Source organism: Sebastes umbrosus, chromosome 2, assembly GCF_015220745.1.
Source record: "Sebastes umbrosus isolate fSebUmb1 chromosome 2, fSebUmb1.pri, whole genome shotgun sequence".
Classification (NCBI taxonomy): domain Eukaryota; kingdom Metazoa; phylum Chordata; class Actinopteri; order Perciformes; family Sebastidae; genus Sebastes; species Sebastes umbrosus.
In genome coordinates, this window is record NC_051270.1 from 7,292,052 (window position 1) to 7,314,698 (window position 22,647).

The following is a 22,647-nucleotide window of genomic DNA, read 5'->3' on the forward strand; positions in this document are numbered from 1 at the left end:
GTGTGTGTGTGTGCATGTAGAGTATGTGTGTGTGCATGTCTGTGCTGACAGCTACCTGGCAGACGGCGCTTTCAGGTGTTCAGAAAGGAAGGATTTCGGGACATGAGGCTTTCAAGAATTGCTTTCTGGCCCAAACTCAATATTTTCATTGTAGAAGCAGCCACATGACAACATGAATCACTTTGTCGTCTTTTTGGCTAGTTAATAGCATTAAAAAGGAGGTGATGAATTAGAAGATTACGTGAGTGTGTGTATACCTTGGGCTGGTGCAGGAGCGCTCCCTGTACATGACCCCTCCTCCGCAGGTTCTGGAGCAGTCGGACCACTGAGACCAGGCCGACCACTGGCCGTGGACCGCCCTTGGGCCGTGCTCCCCGTATTTAACACACTGACCCCTCCGACACCACTGGAGAAAAGAGAGGAGAGAGAGAGAGAAGGTAATGAATGAAGAGAAAAAGACGCACAGAAATAGCTTTCTTATCAGAACTTGAGCGTTGGCCCGGGCTTCTTGCCTGAGTTTCCTGGTTTGGACAAATGCCCAGCACCACACCTGGACACCCACACTCTCTATCTACAGCCAAAACACACACAGACACACACACACGCACACACACGCACCACACCGGGGCCGATCCAAGCCAAACGCTGCACTCACACACATCACCACCTCTCTTCTCTTTCAAAATATCATCTTTCGATATGTGAAGAGGTACGGCCGTTCTGCGTCCAGCTGGGAGAAGCAAAAATGCTTCTGCAGGTACGTGCATGTGGGAGCAGCGAGGATGAATACATACCTGAGTTTTTATTGATTTTAGTAATTGAATTTTAATCAAGTACTAGTCCAAATTAAGCTGTCTTCTTTACTCTTTTTAAGTTGCAAGGATTTACTTTGGCTCAGGAAAGTGAGAATGCTTAAGGGAATGATTATGATTTTTTTACTACAGCTTGGCTCTTGTGTTCACGGCCATTATGTCTATCAGTTATTATAACATTTCACTCACTTGAAGTAATTACTGGGATCTGGGAACACCATGACATCACAAAAACAAAGCCCGATTTATCTAAACCACCGTAATAATCGGTCATTCCACGGGAAAAGTGTGTGCACTCACAGCTACGACAAGCACATCAAATCAACATTCAATCAGAAGGTTGCTCTGTAAACTGTGATGAATGTCTTCAGCTGACAGTTTGGTGGTAAATTCAAAGTTTGCCCTCATCAGCTCATTAGTATGACTAACTGGGGATTTGTTTAAAACAATAGTTTGGCATTAGGAGAAATAAGCTTATTCTCTTTCTTGCCAAGAGGTAGATGAGGATGAGTGATACCACTCTCAGATGTGTGCAGTAAATATGAAGCTACCGCCAGCAGCAGCCAGTTAGCTTAGCTTAGCACAAAGACTGGAAACAGGGGGAAACAGCTACCCTGGCTCTGTCTAAAAGGTAACAAAATCCACCTACCAGCACCGCTAAAGCTCAATAATACTCAAAGTATAAAAAAACAAAACAATGTTTTTTACAGCGGTGCCGGACCATATGTTATTTTTTGACTTCCTGAAATCTTGACGTCATCATGAGGTTGCCAGGCAACCAGTGAAGATGAGAGTGGTATCAGTTGGGGTCGTGTTTACCATTTTCACGAGAAGAGTCCATATGAACACCCCCCTCATGTCATATTCACAACCTCATAAGTGGAAAGTTTCTGAAAGCTCAGAGTTCACGAGTTGTGCCGTGTTTGCTGACGTTGTCAGAAATGGCGGAGGCCTTGGCAGTTCATTTTTTCAGTGCATAATAAGCTAATATATTGTAATTTTATTCGTATATTGTTTTGCTTATTTATCTAATTGTATAATAGATCTGAGGAAAATGTTGATATTCCCAACGGCATCATCTTTTTCCTCTGTCATTATGCCTTTGTATTTACCCACTTGCCAGCTTGCTAAATTGTTAGCCTCTGTGGCTTCTAGATGGCGACAGTAACATTAATATTGCCGTTGCTTAGCAGCGGTGTTCTCGCGACTTAACCACTTGAACGGCAAGCATATTGTGTACAAGACTTCCCATGTTGTAAACACGAGCTCAAGAGTTTCATTTGAAGGCAGCAAATCTTCTCGTCTAACTTTCTGCATGTAAGTGACTAAGCGCATATCCCAAAATTGCGAACTATTCCTTTAAAACTTGTCTGATAATCTAACTGCTGATGTCGGACTACAGTTTAGTGATATCGCACCGCTCCCACATATCAGCAATCAAGGTAAGTACAGTGTTATCATTAACAATAGGAATGATGGCCCAAAACCCACATTGTAATAAATCAGAATTATACTTAAAGTATCATTTTTGGATCCTTTTTCACCCAATTATCAGTGTCTGTCTGTTTTGTTTGTTTGACTTCTTGAATTTGTCATCTACGTTCATTCATATGCAAATCATATCCACATTATGCATCCAAATGAGATACCGTTAGACACATATTTGTCTCTGTCTTTATGACTAATTAGATTAGTAAAGTGAGTAAAATTGTCAGGCAGCGGATTGAGTGGCTGGCTGCTGTGATCCGCCTAGAGGAACAAGAAGACATATCCTCACCATGTCAGGACCGCAGCTGGTGCCTTCTGCGGCAGGCATGAACTTGGTCTCGCACCGGTGCCCTGTGCGATGACACCACAGCGACTTGCAGATGTCCTGTCAAACGAGTCAAACACACACACAGGATGAGATTTCTTCAAAAAAAAACTTAAACAGGCTGCTGTAGAGCGCCTGTGGAGCAACTTGGGGTTCAGTGCCTGGCACAAAGACTGAAAAATGCAGACAGGAGGAGGCAGGGATCGAACCGCCAACCTTGACGACCCGCTGTAACCCCTGAGCCACAGCCGCCGTAATGTCTATCAGATATGGTGGGGATTTTTTTACCATTTATCATCGGTTTTCTTATCACCGCACACTGACAGCCTTTTGGCACGGCGTTCCTCCCCTCTCTCCTCCTCCTTGACCCGACAGCACCTGCTTCCTGCCAGGACCACCATCACGCTGGTCAACAAGCCCCCACCGGGGATAAGCTTCTCCACAAAGCCTTGGTGTCAAATCGAATCACTGTACTTCTTTAATGAAACGGGCTATAATTGTACGTGTCATCTGACCCAACAATACAGAGACAGAGTGAGCGAGTGAGCACAGAGGGAGAGCCGGGGTCGAAAGACAGGCGGCAGAGTCTGGCAACCCGCCCAACTGAAACTGGCAACGGGAGAGAAACTAGAAAAGGAGGGAGGGTAAGATCAGGAGAGACCGCTCCGGTGTGTGTGTGTGTGTGTGTGTTTGGGTCTTTGTCCTCATTCTCTGACACCGAGCAGGTGGTTGACAGCCATACCGGCATGCTGAAAACCATTCTACATGAGCCTATCAGGGATAAAAAAAACAAATGTGAAAGGCAGCCCCTAAATCCACTCTTAATCAGCGTGTAGGTTAATTTACCACCCACCAACTGGCACACAGGTCTAAGAAATGCAGATGTAGTATTTGATCTTCTGTTAGGGAAACATAGCCGGGATTTAGAGAAGTCATGAATAGCCAAGGCGATGTCATGTGTGCTAATCCGTCATATATACGATTTGGCAAAGTCGATTTCCCAGCAATTACAGCCCTGGAGAGGATACCCCGGAGTATTTTAAACGGCATTTACATGTGAATCAACATCGCTGAATGCACCCAACATAAAGGCTTATACCAAGACCGCAAGGCTTCAGGGGGGGGGGTGGGAGGTTTGGGATTCCCATTCAATTTATGGAATGCATTTAAATGGAGGGTCAAATGTGGGGGGTTCGAGGTTGTTGTGCAAAGATCATGCTAATTAATAAAGTGCCAATTAAGCACTGCATCATTAGCGCTGTAAAGCAGACAATTGCAGCTCCTGTATGATCTGGGTGCTCCATCTCATTACTGCAGGCTCATCTGGTGAGTCTTGGTTTAGGCAAAGGGACACGTGAATAATGCTTGAGTTAGGAATGTTGGGGTCCATGTAAAACCAGGACTATTTATGTTCTTTATAACTGCACAACACAGGGTTATTTTAATGATCTGTTGTATGATCCTTTCTCCTTTCCTTACTCTTCTTACTTTGGTGTATAGTTTCTTTGTCGGTTCGTACACCATGCTACCATTTTGGACAGAGCTTTCTCAAAAAAGGAGACCTAAAATAGATACTGTCTAGACTCTTGAAAGGTGATGATATGTTTGACGTTTTCTGCTGTTCTATCCAAAAAATAAGTTATTGCAGGTTCTCTAGAACACCCTGGTTAAACCTGCAATAACTTATTTTTTGGATACAGCAGCAGAATACGTCCAACATATCATCACCTTTTAAGCTGATATGGATGATTGATTGCTAGCAAACAATTGCCATTTGACAGCAGATATGGAACAACACTATTGTTTTGAGGTTTTGGCAGTTGGGGTATATGTGAATGTAAGTCCAATATTCACTTTCAACAAACTCCTGAGGGAAATATCTGACTCTTTAGCTGCTAAATGCTCCACTTTGTTCACCAACCAGCAGTCACTAACTTTGTCTCTGCCATTTGGTGCTGGGGGGGTAGCATATAGTGGGTTTTTTTTAGCTTTTTTGCTGAAAAATAACTGCCTGCTGCAGCTGAAAACATCACTGTTGAGAACAGTGAGAGTGAACGAAAGCAAAATTGTGGGCAGGAAAATCAAAACAATGAGCTTAAAGATGCTACAAAGCTCCGTAGGGCTTAAGGGAACTTCAGAGTCTGATGATGATTCTCTGTGGGTTCGTCAAGAGAAAACAAGTAGTCATGAGATCCATTGTAATAAATTAAAAAAAATGTTGATTATAGGAGCTTTAAACCATGCTAACAATGCATAAAGTGAAAATCTCACCTTGACAAAATCAAGGCCGCACAGTTTGGCCTTGGAGCCGAACTGCCACTTGCACTGCGTGTCTGCGTCGTACAGCTGACCGGGAAGCTGCTCAGGGTACTTGTACTGACCGATCTGCTTGGGCTCGTCCACCAGACAGGATGCCTGGGCTGTTCTGGTGAACACAGCAAACCACCCGTGTCAGTCAGGAACTGGACTGGCAAATTTGACAGTGTTTGTGCACTTTTACGAGTTGTTGAGGCCTACCCAAGGAAGCGGCTGAGGTACTGTCTACTGCAGGTGGACCAGAAGAAGACCCCGTTGTTTCCAGCCAGAGTGGGAGACATTATGTTGCCTTCTGTCTTGCGACAAGGGTTCCCTTCACCATCATGGATCATCCCAAAACTAGAGAAAAAAAAGAAAAGAAAGTTTAAAGCACATAAAGGCCTTTACAAACCAGGAACACGGAAATGCAAAATACTTGCCTGCGAATATTATATGTCTAAGGCCTTTATTGTGAAAGAACAGAAAGAGGGGATCTGGTCTGCGCTGCCTTTGTCAAGCTTGAAACGAGTAATAAAGTTTGCCATCCTGGTTCGAAATATGGAGCTTCTGTGTTGTTTTGTTTCATAAATATAGTCACAACTCGAATTTTCTCCATATCGCCCAGCCCTCCATAGAAGTGTAAAAAGCGTCATGTTATCGTTTACCCGCCTTTTCATGTTACACTATATAATAAAATGAAAATATAGCTTGTTGCATGGAGTCATCAGAAAATCCTACATGCTTGCTGACTTATTTATTCATCACTGCGATATGTTTAGTAATTACTTCTTTGTTAATTTGTCAGTGATTAACAGTTTTAGGCCTTGAGTCAACATGTTTCTGGGCATGCCATCTATATAACTGGCTATAGTCATTAGGATATTGTGGTCTATAGACATTCTGACATATTATCACCTGGGTGAAGTATAAACAACACCTTGTTTGTGTTGAGAGCATGCCAGACAGACAGAAGAGTTTTACCGCAAGATGAAATCTAAAAAATATCAAAACTAAACAGCCTCCTATCTCAATGGAAACGTAAAAACACAAACACAAGAGCCATGTGGCCTGAGGCACTTTCCATTATTCTCTCATAAAGTGTCATGGGAGTGGATGAGGTAGTGCTCTAACGTAATGCTCTTATTTCAGAGTGTATTTGTTTCTTTAAATCAGACCACATTTAAATTAAATGAAGTCATTTAATATAGATTCATTACATCCACTCACAGCACAGAGCCAATATAATGACTGGAATAATGTGCCGCTCTAAAATGACACTGAAGTCAGACATAGTTTCATCTGTTTAAGTCAGTGTTGGTCTGATGTGGTGTCCAGAAACTGTGTGAGTTATTAAAAATAACCTATTATGTTCATTTTGAGGTGCATACTTGTATTTTGGGTTTCTACTAGAACATGTTTACATGCTTTAGTGTTCAAAAAACGCTATACTTTTCTCATACCGGCTGTGCTGCAGCACCTCATTTCACCCTCTGTCCCGGCTGAAAACCCCTCTGCTCAGATTGGTCAGCTGGCCAACTCTGTTGTGATTGGTCAAACGAACCAAACTCTTCGGACTCCGACTAACTTTGTTTGACGGCGTGTCAAACTAACCGCAAGGCAGGTATTATGCAAACGTGTTACTTGGTGACATCACCACGTTACGGAAGAAAAGGCGGGACTCCAAACAAGCGTTTCAGGTTTCAGGAGTTCAGGAGCAGTGTTTCTGTTGGGAAGGGTAACTCCCTTTGGCGTGGACTTTGGGCTTTGTAACTTTGCAGACCTTTTACATGCACAAAAAACTATATAACACATTAAAGGAAAGGGAAAAAAGCATAAAAACATCATAGATCCTCTTTAAGCTCCCGCGATGCAGTTTTTGTTAAACATACTTGTGTCCAGACTCGTGAGCGATGGTGAAGGCTAAGCCCAGTCCTGTATCCTCATTGATGGTACAACTCCTGTACTTGCTGCACATTCCACTGATGGGGGCAAAACCTGCACGGAGACAGTAAGAGTGAGAGAGATAAAGTGTTAGGAGTATTTAGGGATATTTGGTTATTAACTATAATATACTGACTGCATCAAACCTCATCCAACCAAAATCAAACCTTGTATCTGTGCCATAAAATCCTTTTGTCTTTTTTTCTGTGGTGTAACTGAGCCTGTATTATTTCTTATATTCATATTTCACTTCTTAACTTAAGTTTATTCCTAGACTTTGATAGCCAATCAGTTTAGAGGAGGACTACTGATGATAGTGGACGTGACAGCATTAGGAAAAAAGATAAGTGATCCTAGATGTGTGATTTATTGTAACTGACAAGTTGATGAAAATATTCAGTGGTCACTGTTTTTTCTCACTGTCTTTTCTGGCAACGCTTTCTCCCAATGGACCCAAAAATATAAGACCGAGTACAGTAGATACATCAATATATGGTTGATGAATGAACCTATGCCTTAAAGAGCCAGATGTTCAACTTTAACAACACTGGCAGAACATACAGAAGTTACATACAGTTAATAAATAATCCTTATTGTCAGTCACCTTTCACCTTTTTTACCTCATGCAGCTAATGAGATAAAGTGCTGCTTTGAGATTACTAACAATTAGTGGTGTGAAAGCAATATGATTATGGTATTAGTCAAGCTTAGCTGGCTGCGTTGATGTTGTTCCAGCTGCCTTTTGTTCCTACAAGCATTAAGATTTATGCGTAAACTGAACATAAGCTCATCCAAAAGTGCAACGCTGGTCACGTCAGCCGTGGTGAAGCATGATTCCTGGTCAACATTTGTTACTTTGTTGAATATGTTTCACCTGGCTTATCCAGACAGAGGTGTTTTACACATTTTGTTGTTTTGCACACAGATTTGACAGACTACCGTGGCAGGATACTTTTTAATGAGCTCTTTTCCCTTAAAGCAGGGGTTCTCAAAGTGTGTGGCGCGCCCCCCTAGTGGGGCGCAGGGGGCATGACAGATGGGTGCGCGTGACCGGGGGGAAAATGTGATGCTGAATTAATGTACTTACGCTGGAATCAGTTTCACGGCGGAACAGTGAACAAATTGTCTCTTTATACATCCATGGTAGCAATGGTGTTCATTTAGACATATAGTCTGTAGGTTTACAGAATGGACGGATATTTGACAGGGACAAAAAGAAAAATAGCCGATGCTTCGGAGACGAACAAGACATCGTGCTCAACTGACTGTAATCAACAGCAAATATGATGAAGTTCGGCTGCACCCAATAGTTCGAAGCTTCGTTCATAACGTTGACATTTATTATAATTAATAACTTAAAGAAACATTACCTTCAGAGCAAGAGCAAGGCACTTAGTATGTCTCTGTAATTGCCTCAGTCCTCTGTCCAAAAGTCAAAAAACATGTTTTTATCTAACAAAATATTCTGCTTCAATCCATATTTGTTGCCGTTTAGCCTTTCAAAAACAACGTTTTCACTGCGGTCAAAAACTCTTTACTTTCCTGCACTCACCTGTATCAACGGGGCTGTCTAGCTGCAATCTAACAGCACCATAAATTACATTTATATTACCGCAAAATCATATTTCCCCCATTTTTTTTGTGTGATAACATCATAAAATTGGACAAGAGACATTCAAAGCCTATATCGCTCTTGGCTTCACATTGAATGCGGTGGGAGATGAGGAGAAACCAGTGTGTATTTTATGTCTGAAAACTCTGGCAGCTGAGACTCAACACATTAAGAAGACATTTAGAAACATTACATCCAAGTCACGTCAATAAAAAAATGGTTTCATGAAGATTAAGTAGAAGTATCTCATGTTTCCTGTCTGCATCTACACTGTCACTACCCAAGTACCCAAGAAAGGCAAAATGCCAAAAAGTCACACATGCTTGCGTTTACGACAGCATTTAAATGCTCCAATAAAATGCAGCTTTTAGTCACAGTGACAAATGAGTGTCATTCTTCATTTACAATCTCTCCTGCTTGCACCCGTCAAACTTCCTTGTAATAATGTCTACACCCACAGTATCATCTCTACGCCTGTCTACATGCCCACAATTACACCATTTATGTCATGCAAAAGATTCCAAGTTGTCACCACGGAAGACAGCTCCCACGTCTCACAGAACTCGGTTGTTTTACTCCATACAGTCAACTGCTGCTTCCCACTTGGCTAAAAAGAAAACAGGATGTTCGGCTTGTTAAAGTTAGCCGTCTTACCCAGGGTGTCACAGGGCTCATTCTTCCAGGAACAGATGTCCAGTCCGGTGAGGAGAACAGCGTGGTCATGCCGTTTACCACCTTTCCCCACCAGACCTGACTGCCACTGACAGAAACTGTTGAGTGACTGGTCAGCGTGGTGATTGATGGTCAAGCCCAGCTGGACATGAAAGGAGAGAAATAGAGATGAGACCGAGCAAGAGTGAATCAATCAATCACCGGTGCCCGGTGGAAAACAACACATTTTTTTCGGAGTTGTAGTCTGAATCCACTCACCGGGTCCTCTTCCAGTAGTAACAAGCTAACCACCACAATGTTGATGTCCGACCCAATGGTGCCGTCTTTGAAGAGACTGGAAACCTGCAAAAGAGGAGGAAAAAGATTAAGTAGTAATATCCCACATGTCAAATTTAACATTCATGGTTTTCTGATTGTGTCATGCTATCCTCTTATTGAGAGAAAACAATTTTTATTGACAGAACAAAAACATCAGGAGGCTACTTTTCAGCAGCCTTACTAGCGCGTCTACATGTACTGTAGACAATGGTTAAGAGTGAAGAAGTGAATAACACAACTGTTCTTGTAAAGTTAACAACACTTTGTACAGCAAAGGGGAAAATTGCAGTAAAGTTTGCTATCTTTATGTTATATGCCACCTCCTCCTTTCCTTCTCCCACCACCCTCACCATATTCATGACGGTGAGGACGTAGGTGGTGACGTTCTCCCTGCCGTGCTTCTCCAACATCTTCCTGTCTGCCACCACCAGGGTCTCCACATTCAGACCTCCCACCCTGTTGGAGTTAATCGGCGATCTCTTCGCCCTTCCTGGCCCATCTGCCTCAGGTATCGCAAACTCGTCAGGCATGATGAAACTGTCCTCAGCGGGAGGCTTGGGAGCGTCTAGGAGGGCAAAAAGGGAAGGACGGAAGGGAGGAGAGAGACAGAGGGTGTGTGAGGGAGCATGAGGGAGAGGGATAAAGACAAAGAGAGAGAGAGAGAGAACTTGGCAGTGAGGGTCAAACGAATGAACTGTCTTTTTCCTGGCTCGTGCCGGGTGATAAGAGTACAGGCTCTGGTGTTGAAAGGACAGGAAATTCACTCCCCACGCTGCTTCCTACCTCTCACCACTAGAAGGGAAGATAACTAGCCTGTGAGCTGAGTAGGCTCAGGCTGATGTAACCCTATTACAATGGACATAATACACTAAAAACATTAAACAGACATAAATCTTCATAATGAATGTGGACATATCTAGAGACTGCAGTAGTTTAGGGTTAACTGCTGTATGAAATATCAAATTAACACTTTCATGTTATGAAGTGGTGATTATAGTGCAATAATGCTGTGACATTGCTTTATGTTACAGAATACTGTCTAATGGTACATGTCCACAGGATTATTGCCTTTGGTTTCAATGTCTACCAGTAGGATCCTACACTGCACTGTATACTGTATATCATAATACTGTGTTAGAATGCATGGTGATCGTACAGTACATAATTGCATCCTATCCCTTGAGTCTGTCCTGTAATATATGATTATTATCTTTATTATTACATTGTTGCTTTGATAGATTACATCATAAATTCACAATAACAAAGGAACATGAAGCTACCAGCACCTCAGGGACATCTCTTCAGTTCTCTTCAATGCAGTTTTAAAGTAAAATCACAATAGTAATGTTGCATACTAACAGTTAACAATAATTATCTGAATTATGCATGTTGCAGTTGCATGCGTGTTTACCATGTGTGAGTCTGTAAACCACAGATGTATGGGACACCATGCAAAAATGTTAAAATCATGGTGTGCACTTCCGTAGAACTTCTGTATACCGCCAAAATAAATTGTTAAAAAAAGATTTGTACAACTTGTATGAAGATAAATAATAATAAAAAAGTAAGGAATATAAGGTTCCCTTACATACATTGCTTGCGGCGTCCGCAGAAGTGTTGCCTCTGTAGCTTTCCATGCTGGTAGTCATGGTGATGATGATGATGATGCTGAGGGTGAAGGTACGGGTTGTCAGGTGTGGAAGAACTGTTGTTAGATGGGCTGCTAGATCCTCTGTGGACAATGTGTTCCGCTGAGCGTTTGTAGACTACGTGCGGGTGGTGACCATCGGGGGCACTGAAGTTGTGTTGTTCAGCCAGATGTTGTGGCAGCGGGGCAATCAGATACTCCTCCTGAGACACACGGATCAAACCTGACTGGAAGACACACACACACAAAAGAATATGGATAATGAGTGAAAATCACAGATTACTCACAAAACCCCTCACAAATCTTTCTATAGTGTTCATGACAGCAGTGATGAACTGTATAGCTGAGGCAGCTGTTGAATGAAGCCAACAATCATTCCCCCCCTACACTTACCACCTAACTCTATCCTAACATTAGGCAGATGTGCACAGTGCGAGAGCATACAGCTGTTGAGGGGAGGAGATGTCTTATTTAGTTGGAAGACAGAATAGCGTGAAATCATTATTTTCATGGAGATCTGAGCTTTGTTTTTAGTTGAACATTTCTATTGTCTCCACATGGCTCTCAACATGGCGTCAGCTGAGCCAGCAGGTCGTAGCTAACTGTGCTAACAGTGAAAACAATGGCAAACAGTGCTGACAGAGCTAAAAGTGTTAACCTGGGGGGGAACCTGAAGGTGGGTGCTATGTTTCCGCAACGGAGTCGACGGTCGGACAAAGCAACAAAGCAAGGAAAAACTCGGATTACAACACACAAAGAGGGAGAGTGACTTCATACTCTGCTCAGGTAGACATTACTCCTCTATATCTTTGCATAACAAATAGTTGTTTGATGCTATATTAATGCTCTGGATATCGTATAAAGCACCTTTAAATCCAGGTAAGGGCTTTACTTACCTGGATTACGACATACAAAAGACCGGCAATACGTCATCCAGAGTAGGCTCGCATGACCACAAACAATCCCACGTCCCTCATAGACGGTAACAGCGTTACAACATGTCTCCAAACTTCTACTTTAAACAAACCGGTTATAGTTATAACGCTATGCCGAAGAGTTGCTGTGTAGTTGGTTGCACCAACAATAAATCAAAAAACGCTGATCTCCGCTTTGTTCCCCTGCCATATCCTAAAAAAGATATAATAGAGGGGCTTTATGGCTGATAATGATAATGACAAATAGCTATTGTGTAGTAGGTTAATCCAGGCTTTTACACTGAGATTAGAGGCACATACGATACGTGAATATTCACTGTCAGTGTGGTAAATGGCTAAATGATGCTTGGTTTTCTTTCCCCCAAAAGGGGGGGCGCAGCCTCGACTTTTTGCAAAGTACCCGTATGTGCCGGTCTGATGTATTGCAGTACTTGTTGTTGACATTTTCATATCTAGTACAACATTGTGTTCCTGGCTTTGTTTTTCAAAATAAAATTTATTGTGTAATTCTTCTTTTTCATTATTACATTCAACTTTGAAAGGTTGATCAGGGTATATTTTTGGAATTGGATTGGTTTAGATGGGGGTTTTTTATGGTAAATCCTGGAAATGTTTATCTAAATTATCAAAATGAAAAAAAAATTGTCCTTCACTACTTCATTTATTATACACTTATGGCTACATACTAGTGACATAAACAACTAATTTGACTTCACTGCTGCAAAGAGGGGTCGAAATGTGGATGGATCCTGCCTTTGTTTACATGCTTTATCCACAGAAGAAGTATAAAGCAAATGAACATGTCCAGCTCACTACCATATTGTCCACTAGCTCAGTGTTTTGGGTCTGTGTTTTAGTGGAGTAGCCTTAGCTGCCCTCTAAACTGAGAGACTGAGCTACTGAACCTTAAACATTCCGTCTGACCACGGAATTCTACCTAATTCACTCCACGACCCGCCGAACGCACACAAAATAGCTGTGCAATCAGTCAGACACACACACACACACACACACACACATACACCCATAACAGCACACGCTCACCGACTTTTATCAAAAACATACACATACACCCATTGACCCAAAGACCTCTGACCTTTTTGTGTATGTGCATGTGTGTCATCTACTTCCCCAGCAACCTACTGAAGTGTGTGTACATGTGTGTGCATGTCAGTGTGTGTATGTGTGTGTGTGACAGGACCCTGCTCCTGTTGAGCTGACCCCATTCCCCCCAGAGTAGCAGGTGGCAAAATAAACAGAGGCAAGACAAAAGGGGAAGCCATGGCGAGGCTCTTGTTGTCAAAACAGTGCCTGGATACATGGCAGGCTGCCATCATCAACCTCATCCCTCCCTCTAACCAACCATCTATCCTTCTATCCTTCATCCATCCATCCATCCATCCATCCATCCATCCATCCATCCATCCATCCATCCATCCGTCCAGCTGCCAGCACATCTTTCATCTGTTCATAAATCATCTCTTCCATCCATCAATCTTCCATGGTGCGATGGGAAGTTTTACAGGAAGTTAACTGTCAAACTTCATTATTTTGACAACATGTAAGGTCCACATAGTCCAGTGGTTGGAAGTTTTGTTCCGCAGTGTGAATGGTTTGAACCCCAACACATCAATACCTGCCAAAACAGCCTTGAGCTAGATACTTCACAGCTACCTGCTCCCGCGGCATCGCACTGAAAGGCTCAACCCGCAAGGTTGGAAGAAAATGTTCCCCCGGGCCATGAATAAAATATATCAAATCAAAGACCTGAATTAAGAAAGAGAAGGTCGTTGGCAAAAAATGACTGCAGCTTCCCAAAATAGATTGGAATTCAAAACAGAGCTTGAGGAGGTCAAAGGAGGCGTCTCCCATCAGCACACACTGCTGTCGCCTCGTATTTGCCCATCTTTTCATCTGTCTCTCAGTCTGGCATTAACAACAGACCTGACCTGTAAAAACATACACCTCATCAAATATTCCTTCCTTTAAAGAGGAAACGCTTTTAATTATTTTATTTTTTTGACAGCTCCTTCTGTCAAACAATATCAGTGTAATCATCGCACAACAATAGGAGCTAATTTCATAAGTTTTTCTACCCCTCAACTAACGCTAGAACATTACACTGATCTTATTAGGATAACGTGAAAATACAATTTTTAAACCGTAATATGAGATTATCTTGTATTGTCTTTTTGCAGTATCATCTAATTTGCTATCATACAAATGTGGTGTAATTAGTGACAAACACCCAACCGGCCTGGCAACCACTGCAGTCCAACAATAACACCATGAAAGGCCCAACTGGCTGAAGATACTTCATTAACTTACAACTCACATCCATTAAATCCCTCTCCCTCTCTCTCTCTTTCTTTTGCCGTATCACCACATCTGCCAGCTCTCCACTTTCTTTTCCAGCAGTTAGCAGATGGAAGTGTCTGTAAGGATAATGACAGGAAATTTATTCCATCTGCATGGATGGTAATAATGGTGCAGTGTGTGTGGATTACATTTTCTTTGCACAGCCTATACTATGTGATAATATGTTTTAGTCAATACCAAAGACAGAACAACTAATGCAACATGACAGTTCCTTTAAACCCCAAACTTCACTCAAATTTCAACCTTTAAAGGTTCTCTCTACAATATCCACAGCATCAATATAACACTAAACAACTATTGTCTATGTAAAGACATAGAAGAGTAATGTCTACCTGAGCAGAGAATGAAGTCACTCCCTCTGTGTGTGTTGTAATCAGAGCTTGCCAGGCACGCATGCTTTTAGTGCATGTTCGTGCATGTGAGCGTGCCCCACCGGCTAGCTCAAGACACTCTGCACTGTTCTCATTCGGTGGTTACAGCTAATAACACCATCCTGACCGACTGCGCCACCGCAGAAGAGTAGCACCCGCCCTCTGGTTCCCCCTCAGGTAAACACCGTTAGCTCTGTCAGCCACGGTTGCCATTGTTTTCAAGTTTAGTCCTGTTAGCACAGTTGGCTACGAGTCGCCGGCTGAGTCATCGCCATGTTGAGAGCCGTGCAGAGGCAATAGAAATGCTCCCAATCTCGCCCCTTTAAAGTGATCTTTTTACATGCATGTTTTAGAATACTGAGCATTTTGCAAATAGCTCATGTACAACATTATTCCCTGTGTCAAACACAGAGCTCAGGTGCTAGCCTACACATTTAATGATGTGCGATGAAAACGATAGATGAACTGTATAGAGTTTCACAGGATTTACAGGCGTCCTCCGCAGACAACCAGAGGAAGGCCAGCTGCAGCGTTGATACAGCAGACCTCTAGTTATCTCCGTACATTAACACTTGGCAAGATTAAAGGGATGAACACTCTTTGCTAAACACTACTTTACTTTCCTCCCACGTTTACATGCAGACTCACACATTTCTCTGACTCTCACACACAGATTCACACAGTCTGATTACAGGTTGAGCCGGGTCGCCTCCAATCAGCGATGATGGTACTATTTTCTACATGAGAAAAACTCCCTCAGGACTTTTCCCTCTCCTCGGGTAAAGCCAATCCAAGCCGCTCTAACCAACAGCTCTCTCTCTCTCTCTCTTTGGCAGCATAACGGTATATGTCAGGGGAGGCGGCATCTTTAGCTTGTCTCTGTATAAACTGCACTCTCTTTTAAGGTTTCCTACCATGATATTATAAGGCAAATGAGTAAGTGCTTACATGCTGTTAAAGACCGGTGCCGAGCGGCGAGAAGCCCCAAGCTGGTGATTACCGAGCTCTAAAGCACATCTGCACTCCAGCTCAGCAGAGGATCACGTGTGTGGTGAGGGGAGGGAAAATCATACAGGAGCAGAGAGGCCCCTCAGGCATCAAACTTATTCAATAGAATCACAATCTTGAGTAATTACAGTTTGCGTGAGTGAATTATGTGTCTTTAAAATGGGGTAAGAGCTGGGTAGAGAAGAAGGTAATTTTGGATCTTTTGGATCAGAAGGAGATGGCACAGTAGAGCCAAGCGGCAATGACAGGGTTATGGCCTGTCATTGCATCGGTCAAATTTCTCCTCCTTTAACTTCAAATGACTGTATTTCACAGCGCACAGTATAGCGTCCAAAGACATACAACAGGATTGGTGAACTGCAGCCGGGCCGTTTGCAACCACCCCATTAGTTATAGTATGTCTAGATAGCCCTCATCATGTACGACTGATTAAGATCACAATGTGTCAATAGCCCCGGGTCTTGCAGTCCTTCTTTGGGCTCACTAATTGTCTTTGAACAACCTACTGACACCCGCTGAGTGTGTCTAGGGAACAAAGCAGAGGTGGGCACGCACAAAGAGAGAAACTGATTGTGTCGGATGAGTCTTTTGTCATTTGGAGCCTTTGGGCACGGTCCCACTCGCCATCCTGTGTAGACACAGTAGGGAACAGGAGGACTACTCCCACACCAGCCCATACAAATGGAAATGTCCTCCGTCTAAGTGCTGTTAATTGCACTTTAACTGGGTTACAGTGACACTTTTACTGACTTAGAAATACAGTGCTGCTGTGATGCAAATGATGTGAAAGTGTAATTTAAATTAAGTTAAAGTACTGGTGTCATGTGTGCGATAGAAACCTTTCCAATTTCCATCAATAGCACCTGGGGCTGGAAAGGTGGAGGCTACAGAGATGGGAAGTCTGCTATCTGTATCTGTCACACCCTTACACCCAGAGGAGCTAAATGAACTGTAGGTTATAACCGAAGCAAAAAGAATCACTTGATGGAAAAAGGAAAACAATGTTTCTTCTGTTATGAAAAATATTCCTTGTTTCGTCCACCATCTCTGATTTTTTGCAACCAGAAGTGACACGAGAGGGTCGAGCTAAGCACAACCAAACGCTGAGTAAGACATTTTTAGGCGACCAAAATGTAATAATTAACTTTCATGAAGTGAAAACACACTTTGAAAGGGTTAAAGTTGTAAGACGAAAACGCTGGCAACTCCCGGTAGCCACGTCCTTAAGCATCCCCTGCTTTATGGTCTATTTGACTCTAAATGGGACCATAATTTACTAAATGAACATCATGCTATATTGAAGAAGACTTGAAACTAGCGATTGAGACCATAAACTCATGTTTACAATGTTTACGGAGGTAGTAAATCAAGTGAGAAGTAGGCTCATTTTCTCATAGACTTCTATACAATCGGACTTATTTTTGCAACCAGAGGAGTCGCCCTAAAAGCTGCTGGCTATTAGAAAGAATGCAAGTTTAAGGCACTTTCGCAATGGCTTCACTTTTCAGACCTGGAAGTAGCCCACTGATCCTACCAGGAACTGAAATGCAGACCACATGGATTGTACTATAATGTGTTGGTTGGGGCTGAAAGTTTGCTATACTTCCATCCCAGCCAACAAAGACTAAACCAAAAAGACAAGAATCACATTGATCAGCCCGGCAGTACTTGGTACTTTACTGTAAGCCTGGACTGTTTTACCACAGCACCAGTGAATGTAGTGCAGTGGTGACAATAGTAGGTCAGATGTGATGTATGGGCACTGTTTGTAGAAGTTGCAGCATCCACTTGAAGACCTCAACACCAGCCATTAGTCTTGTGTGAGAAAGACCTTGCACAGAATAGAAAGGACGTACACACATGCACAACAGACTTTCTGTTTTTTCTCTCTCCCTTTCACACACACACACACAACATCCCACACCCATGCTGAGAGCCTGACCCCCCTCTCCCGCTGGCATCTAACAGTGGGCACTACATCACTGTCAGCATCCAGACCACCAGGGAACGGCTCCGGGCCACTCTCCTCTTGTAGCGCCAAGCTCTGAGCTCCTCCGTAGCCCAGCCCAGTCGCTGAATTATGGCCAAGCCAGAGAGGCATATTGTAGCGGGGAGACGTTCCAATTTGTTGGCCTTTACAGAAAACAGACAGGTACAAATGGCCCGAGTGCTGGCTGGAAATCGTTCATTCAAGTGTCATTTTAACTGTGCTAAAAGCCTAAGGGAGTTGGAGCACACTGACAAACACACACACACATCATATGTTGTCTGGGTTCCCAGCCCTACGGATGAGTAATCATATATTGTCTCCGCTCCACGAGGAGTCTAATGGGATTAACATCTACACATGCTAAATATTCAAACAGAACAAGTGAGTGTTTAAATGTATGCTTTTTGGCCAAATAGTTTCATTTTCCAGATGGACACTTTTTCAGATATTTGAATGTCATTTCAGAAGTTGTTTTGGAGTGGAACTGACTTTCAAATTCTCAATTGTTCCTCTAATACATATTCAGTTTTACAAAACAACCAAAGACCTTTGAGAGGCTTTGACGTCGGCAACAGTTTTGCAAGAGAGGATGTCACATTTTCCCCAACAAGCACCTCTCATATATTCACATCATGGTGATGTGTTCTACAACCACGAGCCCTCCAGAGTCCACGGTACATGCAGCATCAATAACGAGGCCCGAGAAAAGAGCAAACGCATTCTTCACACCGCAGGGAGCCCCATGCCTGGTAGAGACAGACGGAGGGGTCGGAGGTTGAGCTCCACACTTACAACAGTCGCCGGTGGTTGCCACAACACGCGGTGACGTGTCAACGACGACCGTCAGGCAGGTTTGATCTGAGCTGCCCGAGAAGATGAAGGGGAGAAACGAGGAGGTGTGTATTGACACTTTCTCTAGTGTTTTTCCTCTCACACATGGGTGTGCGAACACACATTTTGAGCCGTAAACTCTGATACCTGGGGGTTGGCGGGTCATTAGGCCAACTCCCAACACACATCCAAGAAGTCTCCCGAGCTTATCCCAAACCACAAAACTGTCACCACATGCAAGTGTGATTAGTTTATAATGTTTATTAAGAGTTTGCATTATTAGAAGCTCACGATGGATTAAAGACATGTTAATATAGAAATGTAAAGAGAGGCAGCTGACCAGGAAACTGAGACACTTTTAAACAAATTTCAAACACACGATGTGATCAAATAATCAACGTTGCCTACTGATCCGAATCAGACTGTATCAGGCTGATCCTGATGCATCTCGTCTCATGATAAATTTAAACAGTCAGCTAACTCATTATAAATGTGGCCTCTGCTGTGTGAATTGCAGAGGGTTCACCTAGGCCGCAAAAGCCCCACAAATGCCCCGTGTTTTTTGGAGAAGCGCTGCCCTGGTCCTTTCGGCGCCCATGTAAATCAATTGGGTTGTGCACGTAAGACGCACTGCGCCACGAAGCTCCACAGCCGGATCAGGATCTTCAGCAATAGTTTCGGCGTCTGGTCTATTTCCTCCGCATGCAGCGATCGAATCTAGCAAGAAAACACACTGAAAATCTACTAAAAATTATATATTATATGTGATATAAATGATCTGATTCCGATAAGATGATAAAATATGCATCCCACGAATGCATTTGACTTCCCTCTCCCTCCCTCCCAGCTGTTCTGGAGTTTTGATTCCTCCCCCCAATCACATTTCGAAATCAATCCACTGTATTTATTAAAATTAGACTAGTGTCACTGCTGTTTATGACCATGGGTTTTTAATTACGTACTTACTCCACATATTTGTCAGTTGTGTCTAAACAAAGAGATCAGACACACTGCACACGAAGACCCACACACACACAAGCAGACAGAGAGAGACACACAGAGAGAGAGAGAGAGAGAGAGAGAGAGAGAGAGAGAGAGAGAGAGAGAGAGAGAGAGAGAGAGAGAGAGAGCTCTATAGTAAACAGCAGAGGAGCAGAATCGCTTGTTGACCGGCACAGAGAAATGCGCTTCTGATGTGAACAGCCAGGCTTCAGCTTTGGCGATGATTAAGATATCGTGGCGCTGTGCGGCGCTTCCGTTCCCTATGTGAATCCACCGTTAGCGCTCCTGCACCTGCTCATTTTCCCTGAAGCTTAATATATTTCATAAAAGTGTCATCATTTCTTCTTCTTCTTCTTCTTCTCACAACTAGATACCAAGCAATGAAAAGTCATTGAATGACACCGCTCATGGTGAGGAAAACTGATCTGTTGAATTGCACCTATTGGTCAAGCATCCACCTATTGGTCAGTCTGAACCTAAGAGCTCAGTTTCCATAGAGCCCAACCTGTCTCTGACCTGGCCTACAGGGGCTTGGGAAAGGTCACAGTAAAGGTCACGGTCGGCTCAGCCACAACTTGAACCGCCAGTCTGGCGTGGGGTGCATCCAACGCTCAAGTGTTTCAGTAATGAAGACATGTCATGATATGAGTAATGACCTAAAGTGTTATTTAAAGCATGTCATATACAGGGCAAAATGTTGCATTTCTTCCTATACAACACTTGTATATGCAAATTATAACATTATCCACGAGTCCCAGATGTGACTGCATAGCTAACTGACAACTAAATTAAAATCCCAAATTCAGATGCTGGCATCTGCAGGGAAAGGTATTTCAGATATTTCCCTCAAAGATCTTAAACCACTCCCCATATATTCAAAGAGTACAAAAATGTGTTTTGTTCGAATATAGTTTATACATGGCTGAAACAAGTAACTATTTTTTTGATTGATTAATTGTTTGTAGTCCAATTTGTAGTACAAATAATAATTCAATTAATAAAAGAATATTGACATATTGATCAATAAAAAAGATAAATATTCTCAGAATTGTGTAGCCTTAGATCACTGCAGATCCTGTGGTGTATTTTTACCATTTTAACAGTTTGCTTATTTGTCCGTCTACTGCACTTTGTCATTCAAGTGTCAAAATTCTGATTACATTCTGAGGCTACATGGCGTGACTATTTTTCTCACGGGCACCACCAGCTCAGGCCCGGCACCGCAGGTCTCCGATCTGCCCTCGTCACCCCAGAGAGAAGAATCCTATCCTGGGAAGTGGCTGGAAGGACAGAGGGGAGCAGTAAATCACTTCTCTTCTCTGCATTCACACGAGTGGCGAGCAGCTCTGAACCTTCGCTACATACTAAGAACCTGTGAAAGTGCAGGTTGACACCCCCCCCACGCCCCCTCAACTACCCAACCACCCACCCACCCCCATATACACGAGCAGAGGGGATTGGGGTCAAGCAGCAAAGCGACCTCAGATGAGAAAACCCTCAAAAGAAGAAAGAGAGTCTCCCCCCCTCCTCTTCCAGTCCTCTTACAAATCAGAGAGCATTACATCTGAAATGACATTCTTTCATCTCTCATGCAAAAGAGACACAACTTCATTTCACTCGCAAACACGAGCGTGGTGCTCCGTAAGGACACGGAGAGAGTGATTAAAAAGCAACACCATGTTCAATTAATGGGGATTTACAGTAGAAAATCCCTCTTTGCCAGTCATCCATCCGGCCCTGCTCTTAATACCATCTCGCCCTGGTCTTCATTTAAAGAGCTGAATCCCACTTCCATCTGCTTGGCCCGGGTGCATGTTTAAAAAGCGGTTTGGCCCAGTAGCCGGTGCTGACACCTCTGCTGCTAATAGCAAGCAGGGTCAAGTCCAAGAACCCTATTTCAGACACTTTCTCTTCCCTTTTCTCCTCTTTCCTCCGCTCTGTTGAAAGGAGACAATGACATGAAGTACGAGGAAGCTCTTTTTCTTTCTTTCTCCCCCGCTCTTGCTCTCACCCCATTTCTCCTCCAAAGCCCTTTGATATAAACAGTCCATCTCTCCAGCTCTCTGTAAAGAGACCATCCAGCCTCCCTGGGAGCTTCCACCCCAGACAATGAATTCACATTATTCTTGCACAACACTTTATCTCTGTAGCGCTGCGCTCCCAGCCCAGAACCGCTCACTTCTCATTCATTATTTCACCCTCTTTGCTTTTCTCTCCCTCACGGTTTTTCCGGTCTTCTCCTTCTTCTCTTTTTTTTCCAGACTTCTTCCTCTTTACCATTGTTTTTAATCCCACCTTAATCTCTTTCTCGAGCCCGCTGCTGCATCGGGCAGGCTTGAATGGCTCTTTCCTCATTTGTACTTAATCCAAATATTCTGGGTAGAGGCCTAGATGAAAAGCGAGGGTCAACTGCTTTCGTTGTTCTAAGCCTCACAGCAGTCCAACGACGTACGCGCAGACAAGAGACAGAGAGAGGAGAGGAAAGGAGCAGAATCCACTTTTGATGCACTTGTCATTTTGTCTCGCTATATTTTCTTTCATTTTTTTCTTTTTCCTAACAATGTTGCTTATCTGCCCCGAGATATAACAACAGGAGTCCATTTAATATGCAGAGCGAACATCCCACCAATGACGTGGGAGAGGAAGAAGAAAAAAAAAAGTAGGCAAAAGCTTGTGAGGAGTAAAAAATAGATCAAAGTGTTCGTCGCGGCCCATTCAAATGCAATCATGACCCAATCACATTGTGTTCTCGCAGCGCTTTTAAGAGGACGGGTCAGTGGTGTTTTATTGTGAGTGGGAGCTAGCCTAATGAAAGGGACAATGCGAAGATTAGCAGTGCCAGCCAGGCGGCTCAAACTTCACCCTGGCTTTAATTGCTGCAAACAAGAGGAGATGTAGAGGCAGGGCAAACAGAGGACAAATGAGCAGGGCAAGCGCAGAAGGAGGAGGAGGAGGAGGAGGAGGCAAGAGGAGGCATGAAGCCTGGATGATAAATGGAGTTATGGCTTTTATGGAGGTGT

The 22,647-nt window shown here is 43.3% G+C and overlaps 1 protein-coding gene across 1 annotated transcript in view; it reads right to left on the reverse strand.

The window, feature by feature from the left end:
- Positions 1-22,647, reverse strand: part of adamts18 (ADAM metallopeptidase with thrombospondin type 1 motif, 18) — a 66,415-nt gene that overhangs the window by 39,018 nt on the left and 4,750 nt on the right. Inside the window, exons 4-12 of the mRNA XM_037748922.1 lie at positions 11,056-11,338; positions 9,814-10,028; positions 9,404-9,487; positions 9,128-9,287; positions 6,810-6,915; positions 5,143-5,280; positions 4,897-5,050; positions 2,590-2,685; positions 258-406 (exon numbers count right to left, since the gene is read on the reverse strand). Coding sequence (XP_037604850.1) covers positions 258-406; positions 2,590-2,685; positions 4,897-5,050; positions 5,143-5,280; positions 6,810-6,915; positions 9,128-9,287; positions 9,404-9,487; positions 9,814-10,028; positions 11,056-11,338 — 1,385 coding nt within the window. The remainder of the gene's footprint in view (positions 1-257; positions 407-2,589; positions 2,686-4,896; positions 5,051-5,142; positions 5,281-6,809; positions 6,916-9,127; positions 9,288-9,403; positions 9,488-9,813; positions 10,029-11,055; positions 11,339-22,647) is intronic.